This window comes from Biomphalaria glabrata, chromosome 8 (assembly GCF_947242115.1).
Source record: "Biomphalaria glabrata chromosome 8, xgBioGlab47.1, whole genome shotgun sequence".
Lineage (NCBI taxonomy): Eukaryota > Metazoa > Mollusca > Gastropoda > Planorbidae > Biomphalaria > Biomphalaria glabrata.
The window spans coordinates 40,482,597-40,499,238 of record NC_074718.1 but is presented as its reverse complement, the minus strand read 5'-3'; the positions used below and the strand labels follow the sequence as shown (position 1 = coordinate 40,499,238).

Sequence of the window (16,642 nt, the reverse complement as noted above, 5' to 3'; positions counted from 1 at the left end):
ATCAATACTTAGAGATCTTTAAAGGTTGGCACTTTTAAGAGTGGATACTTTTTATAAAATTGCTACACTTTCAGGGTTAAATTTATTTGATGTTAACTGGCCTTTAAAAAATTGAATAAGTAGTTTTTTGTTTGTCTACATCTATTTTATATAGGCTTACTAATATATGTAATAGATATTCATCAATTTAACAGCAAAGCCTTTTTGTTTTAAAAACATATTCATTTCAAAGAACTCATAGATAGAGTTAATCTGGGGTGGGGATATCGACTTTTGCAGTAAAATGTAGGTATTCCGCCCTTCTCGTGTTGCCTTTACAAATTGTAGAAATGTAACATAACAATTTACACCTCTTATTGTTTTTATAGTATAGGCCTCCATAAAATAAGGATCTATTAGTTTGCTTAAGGTTTTACAAGTGGCAGGGGCTCTTGCTTATAAACTGAAGTTTTTCTTATTATATTTACCAAGTATTTTAATTTTTATTTCATGTTTCATTTTTTAATAGTTTCAGTTGTTATTTAGTTTTGTTTTTATTTTCATTTTTTTCTTTCCCTTTTTTTAGTCAGGCTATAATGTTAGGCTATAATAATGTAATGTTATGTAATAGATTTTTCCAAAATTAATTTTATTAGAAATATAGGCACTTATATATCACATCTGTTAAAAAAGAGAGTATAATTAAAGTCACCTTTGGAGAACAACATTTTAGCTATGAGTTGGATAATTATTCTTAAATACATAGACTACTTAAATTGGTAAAAAGGGGGGAAATAATTAAAGGATTGTAACTAATATAGTTATTCTTTGGCAAATGATAACCTAATGAACCATTTTGCATCTTACGCTTTAAAATATTCTAGTAGGTGTTCTCTATTTTATCAAATCTACAATCTTGCACGTTTTTTTTTTCCAAATAAAAATGCTTTGTTATTAAAGTTCATCTATGTATCTAAAGCCAATAACACAGAATAAAAACAAAACACAGGAGTCGTATCATACTTATACAACCATTTTGATGTTTACAGTATTAAATGTAAGAGAATCATCTTCCGTAAATAATGTCTTTACTGTTATTATAAACAGATCTTTTCAGCATAAAAGTTACTAGGTTGGCATTCAAGTAAGAGAACAGTAATGACGAAAAATCACCCCACGTAACTGTGGATTCTGATTGGATAAGACTCATGGTGTTATTTTTCTATTTCTGAAACAAAAACATGGCTGACCATACGAGATGGTCGGATGAATCTGACAATTTTTCAACTCTGGATAATGATTTTTTATCGACTAATCAGTGTGATACTTTGCAAATTGATGGTAAATTATTAATCATCAACATTTTCTTTAAATTTTATATTGAGTCGTCAGTAAAATTCATTAGATTAGTCTAGACTAGATGTCTTATTGTCTACTCCTGAATTGAATAGTAAACAAAACAACCTACTTCAACTACTTGGTGACACTAGCCTAGGTCGAGTTACGTTTTTTTGTGTTTCAGACTCAGTAGTGAGTACGATCTATAGACATCTAGACCTATAATATAATTATATAGATCTATGTTCAGTATATAGTTTATTATAGATTTATAAGATATGAGAGATAGACTAGTATAGATCTAGATCTAGCTAGAGCTCTAACTCTAGACAAATAGTTGAAATACTCTACACTACTTCTACCTCTAGACCTAGACTCTAGATTCTAATCTAAATAATTAGTCTAGATTATAGATATCTAGAGTCTATTTATAATTTATAGAATCCTAGATTGCCTAGAATAGTATATTTAGATCTAGAATAGATAATTATAATACTAATATAATAATACTATAATAAATAATAATCTAGTAGATTAGTAGATGTAGACTAGATCTAGATTAGATTGATTAGATCAATTTCAAATGTATCAATATGATAAAATATGATTGAATATGGCGAATATGGGCTATGCGGATATGGGAATATTATGGCCAAAAAGATACAATTTTCAGTTTGAATATTTGTAATATTAACTTAATAATAGGAATTAATACATTTTAAATCTCTTATAAACTAAATAGATCTATGTCTTTCAATAATTTCTGAACAGATTTAGACATTCTTAAGTATATCAATGGTGACTTCCACACTGATGCTGATCTCTTCACTACTCAAAACTATGATGTCAGCCTGGAGCAGTCACTGGGGCTGGAGCCATCCTTGGTGCTTGACCAGCATCTCAGCATTGACCCTGCTTTTGAGGTTGACACCGACCTGACAAGCAGAGGTCTGAGCCTGGACATTCCAGTGAGCATAGACGATAGCAATATGGATATTACGCACATTAAGCAAGAACCAAAGCAAGAGCTTAGTCCTGCAATGCCCTTTAAGTTTGAACTCTCTGAAGCTAAGAATGATTTCTCCTCCATTCTGAAACACGAGTTTAAGCCAGCTAACATCACACCTTTACAGTTGAACATCAACAGTAGCCAGTTGTCTCAGACAGCAGCCCTGAAGACACTGCTGGAATTACATGATGCTGCTCAGGCTAAGAAAATGCAGGAAGTAAGTTGAATGCATTATTTTTTTTTCATCTCTGTCACTCCATTTGTAAAATGTAAAAATGTTTTACATGTTTCAGATGTTCTTTCAGAGTAGAAGATAGTTTACTTCCTAGTCCAAACCTCCCGCAGGACGACGGGGGATGGGAAACGGGCAGGGTTTGAACCTGGGACCTTCGATAAATCAAAAGGGCAGTCCAATTCGCAAACCGCATGACCAGGCAGCCATCCGTTTAGATTTCTAAAGATAAATCTTTCCTATTATGATTTATGTGTGAATCATAATTTATATGTGTTGCTGACATTTTGACATTTAAGATTAGTTGTATTTAATGTGTAATTGTTAAGAACTGACAAGTTCAGAACTGTGACTGTAATATTTTGTTATATAAAAATATTCTTAAACTATTATTATTATACGAGTAAAAAAAAACAACAAGATTCTCTCTGTTATTACAAGCTTCCTTTTTGCTGTATTGCTAGTTTATATGATTATATATATATATATACAGTATATATATATGTAATTTACTTATAATTACTTGAACGGTAAAACGCTTGGCTTCCGTACCAGGGTTCGGAGTTTGAATCCTGGTGAAGACTAGGATTTTTAATTTTGGTATCTTTGGGTGCCTCTGAGTCTACCCAGCTCTAATAGGTACCTGACTTAAGTTGGGGAAAAGTAAAGGCAGTTGGTCATTGTGCTGGCCACATGACACCCTTGTTAACCGTAGGCCACATAAACAGATGACCTTTACAACTTCTGCCCTATAGACCACAAGGTCTGAAAGGGAAAATTTACTTACTTATTTTAAATGAAATAAAAAGAGCTTCCCATTTAATAGTAGGGACTCATCAGATACAGAACAAGATGGTGAAGAGTTTAATTCTTCTGGGTCACAGACAAAACGCCTTTTCATTACTTTGTCCCAACTCTTAGTGAACTCTTTTTTAAGAAACACTTCATTGCCTTTAGTGATATAGTCTTTAAAAAGTTAAACTGTGTAGCTCTAATGTCTATCTCTGTATTGAGTAAAGCACACTAATTGGAAAATTGAAAGTTCAACACTTATCAGCAATATGAACTAAAATGAATTTGGAAACTTGCATTTCCTTAAATAGTGTCACGTTGCCTTGTTTATATGATTTTTTTTTCTTTCCAGAACAAATTGCTATATTATATTCTAGATTCTATGTCAATGACAAATTTTAGGAAAATGTTCACTATATAGTCAATGTTCAGGGTTAGGCATCTTGAACTTGTGACACTAAGATTCGTGATATTGATATATATATGATGTTTCTAATCCCTGTTAAAACTTTATTTATTATAATCTTTGAAGAATACTGCCTCTCTATATTTAGTACATTTGAATATTTTGTACTGTATTGATACAGGCGTCATCACAGTTAGCAGCCCAGAAACAGAAAATACTAGTTACATCTCAGCATCCTGCAGTACAGGTAATAGCCTTTAAGAAACATGTATGCATAGAACTACAATCATTTATTAATGGCCAACATATTTAGACCTTGTAACCTAATAGATTTAGTTTAAAATTGTGTTCCTTAAATTTCAGTCTAGATTGAACATATTGAGACTCTACATTTGCTAGTGTCATCTAATAGTAGTGGGTTTTGTCTGTTTCCTTCCCTAATAATTTGACTGTTATACATTTTTTGTTCTAAAAAACTTTTTTTTTTTCTCCACTTTCCCCTCTCATTGAATAAAGAATTGAAATGATTCAGTTGTCAGCTACTCAAGTTGAAGAAATTGACAGACTTTCATATTTGTTGAGCTTTCTCTTATATATTTTCACCAAAAAAGTTGTACACTTTGCATACTGATTAGACATAGTGTCAAAAGAAAAGAGATTTTTTATTGACCCTATTACTAACTTAAGCATAAATTTGTTTGAAATCGTAATAATATTCAAATCATTCATATCATTTATGCCATATTTTGACATAGAATTGTTCTGTTCCTAATAAATTTAACATTTTCTAGCGACAAGTTGGTGGAAGTATTCAACCTAAACTAACATCTCAGCAGCAGTTAAAGCTGATTCTTCAGCAGCCGTTATTGAACAATGCTACAAACACCACTAATGTCTGTCAGCAGCCTAAACCCATCCAAGCTGTAACACCACAGGTGCAATTAATACAACAGGTCCCTCAACAACCCACACAAATCAACATGCAACAGCTTCAACAAGTAAGTCAGAATTTTATTTTTCTTTTATAATTTTTTAATTTTAATTCTTTATGAAATTTATGTATTTAAAAAAAAAAAAAAATAATGAGATGCCATATTTTAAGTCCATAATTTTTATAATGCTCAATCTCTTCAACAATTTTTAGTTACCAACTGCTCATAAGAGTTTTTCTAATATTTAGCTATAGTTTTTTGCAAATCAACTCATTCTTTTAAGAGAATTTTCAGTCAATTAGACAATCCCATTCTTCGCACCCAATGTGGTGCCTCGCAGATAAATATTATGTTTCTAGTTTTATGTATTAAATAAATAAATTTACGTTTTATTATGTTTCTTGAAATCAGCTGCTACAGCAAGTGGCCAAAGCCAATCAGCCTGTTGAACAAACTGTTAGCACAAATGTTATTACACTGAGCACTGCGCCTGCATTGAGCACAGTTAGTGCGGCACCTTTTCAGACATTGGTTACTGATGGTGGTAATACCATTGTGACAACAAGTATACCTGTTCAGGTGAGCAAAGCAATACACTGTGTAAAGGTTATTTGTTTTACATTTTAAATGTTCCTTCAGAGCTGAAGATTATTACATTCTAGCCCAAACCTCTATGAAATGGCGGTGCAGCAGGTAGGGGTCAAACCTGGAACCAACAATATAAAAATCCAGAGTGCATACCACACAATGAGACTACCGGATTGATATGATTGCTAAAATAAGAATCGTCCTAATGTTTTTATTTTGCCCAATATACAAAGTTGATTTTAATGCAATATCATTAAGTCCTTATATGGTTGATGTCATTACAATATTAATGTATTATTGATTTTTTTATAGTCTAAACCATTGTATTTACATGTGGTATTGTATTATTTTTTATGGTCTAAACCATTGTATTAACACTCTGGTATTGTTCTTAATTTATTCTGTCTTTATTTCTTGTGTGTTCAAGGTTGTTGATGGTGACAAGATGCCTATCAATCGTTTGGCATCTGCTCCTAAGCTGAAGTGTAAAGGAGAAAAGCGTACAGCCCACAATGCCATTGAAAAACGATATCGCCTGAGCATCAATGATAAGATAGTGGAATTAAAAGATCTTGTTGCAGGAGTTGAAGCCAAGGTAGTTTAGTTTTTAAGCATGCAATAAACAGTTACGTGACTGTTTTAAAAAATATATAATTTCTTTAATATCTAAAGAATTTGAGAAAAAACAAACAAAGCAGCAATAGATTAGAAATACAAGTATCCTTTAGCTAAGCATTGTTGAGTTGGCTAAATTACTATGGAAGAGCTATTTAATTATGACCAGAGTAGCTAAAAAATGTTTTTTAAGTTATAATTTTTTTCTTTCTAAAAGCTGAACAAATCTGCCATTTTAAGAAAAGCTATTGATATGATTCGCCATCTTCAGAGAGATAACAGTAGGTTAAAACAAGAAAACCTGAACTTAAAGATGATCTTGAAGAAACAAAGTAAGTACTTTCTCACTGCATAGACAATATCCCTTGAGATTAATAATTGTCTTTAACAAAATTAGTGTATTGATGTACAATTTTGTTGACACTTTTTTGTTGTTGTCCAGATCCAAATGATTTCTTGCTTTTGAATGAAAGCATGGTGACAGATACTTCTGACACTTCAGCCATGACACCTCCTTATTCTGATCCTCCATCAGGACCTAGCAGTCCTAACCAGTCAGATGAATACTCTAATCCTAATAGTCCAAGCAGTGATGATCTGATGTGTAAGTTTTTAAACTTCAAGACTGGACAATGTCTATTTTAAAGCACTTTTGTATTTATGTTTAACTTTGGCTTCAGTTTGCTAATAAGCATGATTCTATTTTGATTCTCTAGCTGATGACCTGATATATTCTAGTCAGTCGGGAATGCTGGACAGATCAAGGATCTTCTTATGCATGTTTATGTTTTGTGTTCTTATCTTTAATCCATTCAACTATTTCTTCAATTCCTTTGCACCATCTGGTTCAAGTCAACAACATCATAGTTCAAGAACGCTATTGTCAGAAGATGGTAAGTTCTGTTTGGTTTTTAAACAAGCATTGTCTTGGTAATAAAACTAGACTTGGTATTGTTTAGGTTTTTTAACGTCATTATTTTCTGTTTTAGATTCCCAACCTTCCTGGTATGACAAGATGTTCCCTTCTTTGTTTCTCTGGCTGCTGAATGGTATTCTCATCACTTTTGTGCTTGCTAAACTTCTGATATTTGGAGAACCAGTGACGAAGAAGAATAGTAATGCTGCAGTGGCTTTCTGGAGGCACAGAACTCAAGCGGATTTGGACATGTCAAGGGTAAGATTAAAATAAAAACTTGGGAGACAGAATTAGACTATACCTGATAACGTTCATGCAATGAAGAAAGAAACAAATTGCAAATGTCATTAATAAGACACTTTTTTTTTTTAATTTAAGGCTGATTATTCTGCTGCTTTTCACCAACTGCAGCTATGTTTGCTAGCACTTGGAAGACCCCTGCCTACATCTAAAGTAGACCTGGTATCTGGAGTAGGGTGGCAGATTTTGCGCCAGTGCTTGAATCGATTATACTTAGGAAGGTGGTTGGCTAGCAGAGCAGGGAGTCTGACAGGCAAGCATAGCGCAGATGTCAAGGAATCAGCAAAAGATGCTGCCAATGTTTTCCACATTCTGAATCAAATACATCTAAGTGGTAGGATTTTAGGATTTGTTCATTTAATTTCCCATGAGTTATTTTGATATTGCTTTTCTTTCTTAGTGAGACATAGTTGTAATTTTGTGTGCCACTCTAATCTTAAATTTTGTTCTAAATAGGACACATAAAGGGAAGTCGTCTCTGGGGTTTAAATTTGGCTCTCAGTGCTGTAAATATTGGAGAAACTGCAAAAGATGCTTTGCCTAGGTTTGAATTGGCCAGGATATATGCCACAGCTGCCCTTCAAATCAAAGCATCTCTACCAGAAGGATTTCAATTCATTGCTGTAAGATACCTTTTTTTGTATTACAATTGTATTGTAATTAGAATATCTATTCCTAACTATATGTATTACTAGTTTTTCTTCAGTCTCCTATTGTTGCTCATTTATTCATGCTTATGATGCTTATCCATTATGTTTTGATATCATTGTATTTGACAGAGATATTTTCTCAGCCGTGCTCGTCACATTTGTAAAAAAAGTGGTGACCAAGTTCCTCCCAATATTCAGTGGTTGTGTCACCCTGAAGGGCATCGTTTCTTTGTTGACAGTGTGAAATTTGAAGGTGACAAGGACTCAATCTTTTCTTCCAGAGGGACAGAAGGTAAATAAGTGCCCAGAATAAAGTAGAGCTTTTGTTGAAATAAAAATGATTTTGTCTACTATGGCGCTAATTTGGACTTCAAATATTTTCAGTTGATCCATTGGCCAGAGTAACTCAGGCATTCCGGGAACATTTACTTGCCCAGGCAATGTTTTCCTTGGTATCCCCAAGTGACCCCTCAAAGAAAAAACAAAGTGAACCTCTTATTTATGCCCAGCTTTTGTTAGAATGCTCATGTCTCAGTTCTGGAGGCCAGAGCAGTGTTCCAGACACACCAGGAATTTCTAAAGTTACAGGTAAAATCCTTTATAGCGCTTTTAAGTCTTTTTTTTTGTTTTAATTGCTGATTGTTTTAAGATGACCAAATAGTCACTTTAATGTGATACAATGTCTTTTTCAGCTTTTAAATTATTTCAAAACAAATGACCGCAGAATTATTTGCATGATCTGCAATAATAAGAAGCTATTACAAACTTTCTGGTTAAATCTGTCATAAAATAGCTAATTTAAAAAAAAATTACATTATTGTGATTAATTTAAATGTGTATCAACCAGTTAAAATACAAATAAAGTTAAATTGACCCCCCAAAAATGACATTATCTTCATTTCCTTTGAATGTCCCAAATATTATATATTTAAAATGTATGTGTTCAATGTTTTCTTTTGTTTAAAGAATTAGATGAAGTTGCTTTGTGGTGGGGCAACATAGTGCTAGTTGCACATCATTGGCTTATGGGAGAAGATGACAATGCCTCAAGAACTTACTCTATTCTAGATGTCTTCCCAAAGAAATTAAATGGCATTGAGTGAGTACATTTTGGTTTATTTTTAAAAAAACATGGTAAATACTAAACACATTAAAAGATGACTTTTAAAATGAATCTAACTTGCAGGTTCAATGTTCCAAATATTATTACACTATTTCCATTTGTTGTCTTGTCTGTTGCAGTGATCCTTTACCAAGGGCTGTTTATTTAGCTTACAAAGCTAAGAAAAATGTTCTGGTCTCACCAGAATGTAAAACTTTAATAGCTTCATTAAGACAGTGTGACAGAGCAGGGCGACTATTACGAGAGAGTTTAAAGCTTGCATACACTGCAGAAAATATCACCATTATAAAAGTGAGTTGTATTTTTGTATAGAACTGTTATTTTATGTCACTTGGTAGACAAAAACCAAAATAGAGCGTCCTAGCGAGGGACCTTTAGAACCTTTTCAGCTGTTGGAAAAGTGGGATCAAAATTGAATTCTAGTCAAATCAGTTCTTATTTAGTTTAGGTCATTTTTTGGTCCAATCAAATGGAAATTCAGTTTGACTACAATTGACCACCTCAGCGTAACTACTATAACAAGAACAATATAGATGCGAATACGAAAGATATTTCAATAAATTTATAAAATTGCAAGAAAATGTTGTTCTTGAAGAAGTTAATATCCATTGTGTTATTCAAATGTTAAGTGATCATTTCATCAAGTTGACTGCATGTTGTTTTAAATATGCAATAATTTATTGTATACATTAAACTCATGTGTTTTTGCTTAATCTTCACTTGCAATTTGTAAACAAAGACAAATTTGAGAAAGAATACTGTTAGTGGTGCATTGTAGTTGCATTGCGTGTCAAACTTGTGCAATGTCTCTGCAGTGCAATCACCAATGTATTCACATGCTTCATGACTTCAGGAAGATGATTAGAAGACGGTATTATCAGTTCTTATTGATGAAGTTGTGAATTGTTATCCCTATTATTATTTGTACACTTTTGCAAACTATGTTCTGGAATGTGAAGCAATAGAACATATGGTAAGATTGGTGAAGTATCAAAGGAGCTTTGTCTTGTTGAACTGGAAAAGAAGCAATACTAGCAGCAGCTAGCATCTAAGTAAATTTCAATAAAAGCTCAGATGGGTAGGTAGCATATTGGGTAATGTAATGGGCTAACAACTTTCTTCCACAGAAACACTGGAAACTATAACTCCCTTATGCTATTTATTCTGTGTATTGATAGGTTTATAAATGATTCAATGCTTAATGAAAACATTTCAAGTTACAAAATACAAATTCTTCTATACAGAGTATACAGTTACTGTTATGTGACTGGCTTTTAACAACACGTACAAACATTTGGGAGATAAACCAAGAAGATAGTGGAGTTAGAGTAGCTTCACAGACAGAGCTGATTGCCTTCCAGCAAGACTTAGCCAGCTTGAGAAAGTTATCACAAGTTATGAAAGCTGCACTACCTAAAGTAAGTGTAAACATATTCATTAGTTTTCCCTTGGCCTATGTGATGCTTGAAGTACCTTGAACTTAATGATTCATTTAAATTGTTCTTTCTAACTAGGTATTCCTGCATGAAGCCACATCCAGAATAATGGCTGGTGCAAGTCCTGGGCGTACCCAGCAGCTTTTAGATAGAAGTATTAGACATAGAAATAAACCTAATATTACACATCCTGAAAAAGGTTAGTATATTTATAGAGAGTATACAGATGCTATAAAACATTTGAAGTGTCTAAAATGCTGTTTTACTTGTAGGATTTTATTGGATAGTTCATTTTGAATTTAAAATAGTTCTTTTTAAAAAGCATAAATTTTTTATTCTCAAATATTTACTGATTATTATTTTTAGAGCTAATTAGGAGTGTGCAATCTAAACCATTTTTCTTTGCTTTCTCTCTCAGATGATTCTGATAGTCCTAATGAAGACGAATGCATTGAGCGAGAAAGAGCAGCAGCTCTTCTTATGGCTGGACGTCATCTCCCTTCCAATGTAATGGGGGGAGTAGGAGAAAGAATTAACCTTATAAAAGAAGCCAGTCGTTTGTATGAAATCATTGGAGACAAAAAGTCTGTACAGTTGTGTCGGAAAGTTCTCATGGATGTGGACATTTCAAAGCAGAACTTAGAGATTCCACTTGCTGGCTGTTAAACTTGTCTGATATTTGAGTATAAAGACGATGTAGGAGAATGGCAAGGTTTACCCACTTGCTGAAAAACTTGTGAATGATTTATTTTTCTTTAAATTATTGAAATGAATGTCTTTGAACATTTTCAAATGTTGACTAAAGTCAAGGGGGTAAAAGTTACAATTATGATTCTCTTTATAGTTAGAATTACTTTTTATTTTTTTCTAACTCCATGGATTACAACAGATAAAGTTAAGAAAAATTTAAATCTCTCAGTCTACAGTTTTTAAGGTTTTGTAGAAGGAAAACCACTTGTATTCAGTGTTACAGGTGCATAATCTGCGCTGAGCTTTGCTGCTCTAGTGAATGGCAGATTACTGTATTGATATTTGAGGGAGATTAAATTCAAGGTTAATAGTTTGACTCGCCCTAGTGATCTTTTCTTGGTTGATTTTTTTATAAGTGATAATTATATATGTTTTTTTTTTAGCCTAATTATTCCCTGAAATGTCTACTTGCATATCAAGTATGGTTTTGATATTACGTTCCACAAGTCTGTAGAATGAATTCCTATTTGGTGATAGAAATAAGCTTTCTTGAAACCACATTGTTTGTGTTGTTGTTTTATTTAGAACATCCTGTTAGATGTTAGCCACTTTTGTTGTATTTTTTTTCCTACAGCTTACCAGAGTGAATGAATGTTTGACGATTGTTTCCTTGAGATTGTACATAATGCATTTCAGATTTCACTCTTTGTTAATTACATATAAAAAAAATTAAAGATGTTTTTATATAATATTACTTGCTTGAATTTTAACAATCTATCACCTCTTCTTCACCCACTGTTGGACTATTGGGGCACAAGATTCTGGCTGTCTTAATAATTATAGCTTTTATTTAGCGCTACTTTCATGCTTAAAGCATGCTCTGAGCGGCAGGGACCAATCTCATTTGTGGACCAGTTGAGTTGGGGGGGTCATCTAGGAGAAGAGACCTGTCCATTCTTTTATGTTGTCTTCGCACTGCTTTCTCTGTATGCCTCTTTTTTTTTTTTCTTCTTTTTTCCTGGTACTGTTCCCCGAAGGAAGCTTTTTTTAAGTCCCCATATATTGACAGTAGTTAGATCAACATGTGAACCAATCACTGAAGTAATCCTGTCTCAATGATACTCCATACCCTCAAATACCTATAACTGGGGTAGGGGCCAGCTATTTCATACTCCATACCCTCAAATACCTATAACTGGGGTAGGGTCAGATATTTCATACTCCATACCCTCAAATACCTATAACTGGGGTAGTGGCCAGATATTTCATACTCCATACCCTCAAATACCTATAACTGGGGTAGTGGCCAGCTATTTCATACTCCATACCCTCAAATACCTATAACTGGGGTAGGGGCCAGCTATTTCATACTCTATACCCTCAAATACCTATAACTGGGGTAGGGGCCAGATATTTCATACTCTATACCCTCAAATACCTATAACTGGGGTAGGGGCCAGCTATTTCATACTCTATACCCTCAAATACCTATAACTGGGGTAGGGGCCAGATATTTCAGGTTACGGTCAGTACGAGTTTGAGAAATAGTATTTTATGTTAACTGATTCTATTGGTTGAGTCAGGTAAAGAACTGCTTGGTACATAACTAAACTGTTATACATCTTGTTAACATGTTTTATTTAATGTCAGTGTTACTTATAACAATTAGTGTTTTAAACAAATAACCTCTCTCCACTTTATGTAAGCAGAAAACTTTTGGACTAAACTATGAAAATATTGAATTTTTCGGACAAATAATCAACTAGGTCCAAGTGTTTTTTTTATGCCTATGTAAGAGTATCAATTGAAATAAGGATCTCCATAAATGAATGCGTTTTATAACTTAATCAAGAATATGTTAGAAATTTAGCATTTTGATGCAGAAGTTATTACTGATAGTGGTGGTCTCCATATGAAAAAAATAGACAATTATAGAAGTTCAATGCATTAACACATTTTTTTAAAATCTAGTTAATGACAAACATGACTCAAAATATTTTCTTAATATAGTACCGTAATAATAACAAGGGTTGTCTTCGAGTCCGAAGATTACTGAGGAGTGCAGCCTTTCATGTGGCTATGCAGCCCCATCTGCTACCTACATACTTTGCCACACCCAACGCCTATTATTAATTTTTTTTTAAATATACATCTAATGACTGGTTAATATGTTTAGACCTATTTGGAACAAGCCAAAAACACATCAATGAGGCATAATCACAAGAGAAGATTCATACTTGTCTGTTAAAATTTTTTTTTCAGCATTTTCCAAATCATCAGCGGTATCTTTTTTTTTTTTTTTTTTTTAATTTTGATTGGGAGGTAGTCGTCAGAATATAAAAAAACCCAATTAAAACCTAAGTAACACTTCCTTGTTAGCTTGCAAATTCATGAGTGGAAACTGAACCTAGGATTTCGAAAATGACAATTTATGTACATTGTTGGATAACAAAATGCTACCTTATTGGTCACAGTGAAAATTCTGGTTTGGGGTTAATCCTAACCTTATATAAAAATAAAAATATACGTCTAATCATCTTAAAATTAAATTAGGTATATTTGAAATATGCGTTCAAAGTTGATTTTTCTCAAATTCAATCATGAATCTGTAGCAAAAAAAAAATGTCTTGCCACTAATATGAACCTGCATAAATCTCTATGATTCTACAAAATCTTCCTCTAGATGGATGTAAAAAGGAAAGCTATGTAGAACCTCAAGTTGGTAGGCCTACAAATGTAAAGTCAATTCTACCAATTCATTTTTTAAAATGTCATGATAAATCTAAGAACTAAAGCCACTATTTCAAAAGGAGTTTGTTCATCTCCTGGCATCCAAATAGAAAATCAACTAAAAAGTGGCATTGAAGGAATACAATTAGGAACTTTATTTGACTCGACCTACGTTCATGTCGGAAGTCTTTACCTATGTAGATATCGCTTTTACCAAGCGAGTTATTTTGGGGGACATATTGAACTACACGCTAAAGAGGTATCCTCAATTTCAGACAAAAATAATTACCGGTCACAATGGCAACGTCTTCGTTTCAGAAGATTAACTCTTTAAGTGCTGAGCTGTTTTACAATGAGTGCATACAAATTGGAATTACAATTCTGATGTTTAGAGGCTAATCTACCACACGCCTTCATAGGGTTAAGTATGGGTGAGTCCAGCTGCGATCTGCATATTTTCCCGCTTCTGCTGCAGACAAAGCCGTTGTCCGCTAGGTGGTGGTGGTGGTGGTTGGGGGGGGGGGTCTATTTAAGTTTTCTGTACGTCTTCTGCGTCTGTCTTCTACAAAGCTTCGCGAGAGCTCTCTCTGTAAAAGATTTTTTTTTTAATTTGATAACACAATTAGTCTTGTAGATGCAAATTGTGTCTCACATTCGGGATTACATCAGGTTTAACGCGAGTGGAAATCTCTTTAGAATTAATATAAACATAACGACAATTCATACGATAGATCGAGCCATGCTATTCATTTTTTATATGTAAAAATGTTTGTTAGTTTTTTTTAAAAAAAGGAAAATTTCCGGAAAATCATTTTTTTTTGGGGGGCGCACCTCTGTGTGAAGCGCTCTACTGAGGGTGGCGCCTGAGCATCGTGCCCGTTTTCCACCCCATCACTACGCAGAAAACGTAAATAGATCCAAGGCGGACAACGGCTTTGTCTGCATCAGATGTGGAAAAATATGTCTGTTGCCACTTGGTTTGCATGGCCACGTGAATCATTACATTCATCGTTCATCTTCGGATTCGAAGACGTTACCATTTTTTATTATTGGAGCTGAATTCTGAATTCAAACCTCGGTTGTCTTACCCAACATGAGTAAGATGCTACAAGATTTCTGGGGTCAGCCCTGAGGAAAAATCAGGAACCAGCGAACCTTACACAGTACACTGACAAAACCAGCGATGACACTGATTTCAAATTGTATGGGCACTCGCCGTTCCTTGCTGCGTGGGCGACATCTTTCAGACCACAGCTAATGCCCAGGTTTTCATATCACTAACAAGATTTCTGGGGTCAGCCCTGAGGAAAAATCAGGAACCAGCGAACCTTACACAGTACACTGACAAAACCAGCGATGACACTGATTTCAAATTGTATGGGCACTCGCCGTTCCTTGCTGCGTGGGCGACATCTTTCAGACCACAGCTAATGCCCAGGTTTTCATATCACTAATCACTGTGGTAAAAAAAAAATATGGAACGCTTCACGAATTTGCGTGTCATCCTTGCGCAGGGGCCATGCTAATCTTCTCTGTATCGTTCCAATTTTAGTATATGTACTGCGTTAACAGTACATTAACACGACAGTATGTGTTGATTATATACTCGTATAAGTTGCGTAGTAAAACAATTGGTTTGCAAAATAATCATTTTGTATTGCATTTTGCATTTTAAAAATATATACATTATAAAATATTCAAAAAATATTATTTTATTTTCATAAATGACATTATTTTATAATAAAAATATTAAATATTTTATTAAAATTGTTCTTTGTTAAAGATATAAAATAATAATAATAATAACATTAACAACTTAAAAGTTATGTCCCTTGAATGTAAAAAAAAAGAAATTATATTCAGTTGATTCCCTTTCTACAAATTTACGACTATGTTCACTCAAGACGGAATATGCTCGCCTAGTTTATAGATCAATAGATCTATGTCTTATCTGATAAATTACAGATTTAGATATACATATTATCTCAATATTTAAAAGCACTCAAATTTAGCTCCATGAATTCTTTGAAGTTTTCATAAGTTGCTTGAAATCAGAACATAGCCTACAATGCTGAAAAACAATATTATCACATTTCGTTGTTTCAAGAAGGCCAACATAAGGCTCAACGTGTGGCCGACAGTTATTTTATGGACTGCAATCGAAAATTGTCATTTACAAGAAATTGAGACAGGCCTAGCTATGATCATTTGAATGGCCATGTTTATTTAGAAAATATGTAAACCCAAGTCTAAGGTATATAATTCATGCTAATTTAATTCGTAGTTGTTGTTTTTTTTAATTAGGCCTACTATTTTAATATTGTTGCTAGCATATTATTATTATTATTATTTCAATTATTGTTATTAGTGACGCCTCGCCTTTGTGCAGGATCTCAGGTCAGCGAACACCAGATGGAAAGAGACTGCAGTGGCGTAGCTAGGGTATATGATGCCCAGTGCGGCAGCTCCTCGTGATGCCCCATCTCCTTGCCCCACAAAAATAAAGTATATAATTGAAACAGCAAAATGGTGTGTTTTCTTTCGAACTATTGTGTATTCTTTGTTAAATTACTAATTTGCAACAAAAATGATTAATTTAATCAAAATAGATTACAAATAAATCTTTTGTACTTTCTTGCTCGTAAAACTATTAACAATTTTATAGAAATCCTTTTTTCCCCATCAATAGCCAAATTAGAGAGTCGCAAATTTTTCATTGTTGATTGCAATTGATTCTTGATCAACTTAAGTCTGAAAAAAATCGCTCGCATATAATCACACTTACCACAATAGTCAGAAATATATATATACAAAGACTATATTTTGAACTGAATCATTTAGCCGAAATTTTTTTTTCAACTCAAGATCTCAAACCGCTCCTTATTACCCTTTTGGGCCCTACCGTC

General features: G+C 33.5%; 1 protein-coding gene and 1 non-coding gene across 2 annotated transcripts; one reads left to right on the top strand and one right to left on the bottom strand.

The window, feature by feature from the left end:
* Positions 1-1,163: 1,163 nt before the first annotated feature.
* On the top strand, positions 1,164-11,757 carry LOC106064601 (sterol regulatory element-binding protein 1-like). The gene is made up of 19 exons (XM_013223206.2): positions 1,164-1,320; positions 2,089-2,543; positions 3,938-4,003; positions 4,548-4,754; positions 5,100-5,267; positions 5,704-5,871; positions 6,109-6,223; positions 6,334-6,495; positions 6,608-6,784; positions 6,881-7,065; positions 7,186-7,441; positions 7,564-7,730; positions 7,887-8,049; positions 8,142-8,345; positions 8,724-8,856; positions 9,000-9,171; positions 10,125-10,298; positions 10,395-10,515; positions 10,735-11,757. Exons 1-19 carry the CDS (start codon positions 1,221-1,223, stop codon positions 10,980-10,982), a joined length of 3,441 nt encoding a protein of 1,146 aa, XP_013078660.2. The 5' UTR covers positions 1,164-1,220; the 3' UTR covers positions 10,983-11,757.
* A 3,448-nt stretch (positions 11,758-15,205) lies between these two features.
* Positions 15,206-15,311, bottom strand: LOC129927932 (U6 spliceosomal RNA). The gene has a single exon (XR_008779588.1). It is a non-coding gene; the product is annotated as a U6 spliceosomal RNA (small nuclear RNA).
* Positions 15,312-16,642: the final 1,331 nt, after the last annotated feature.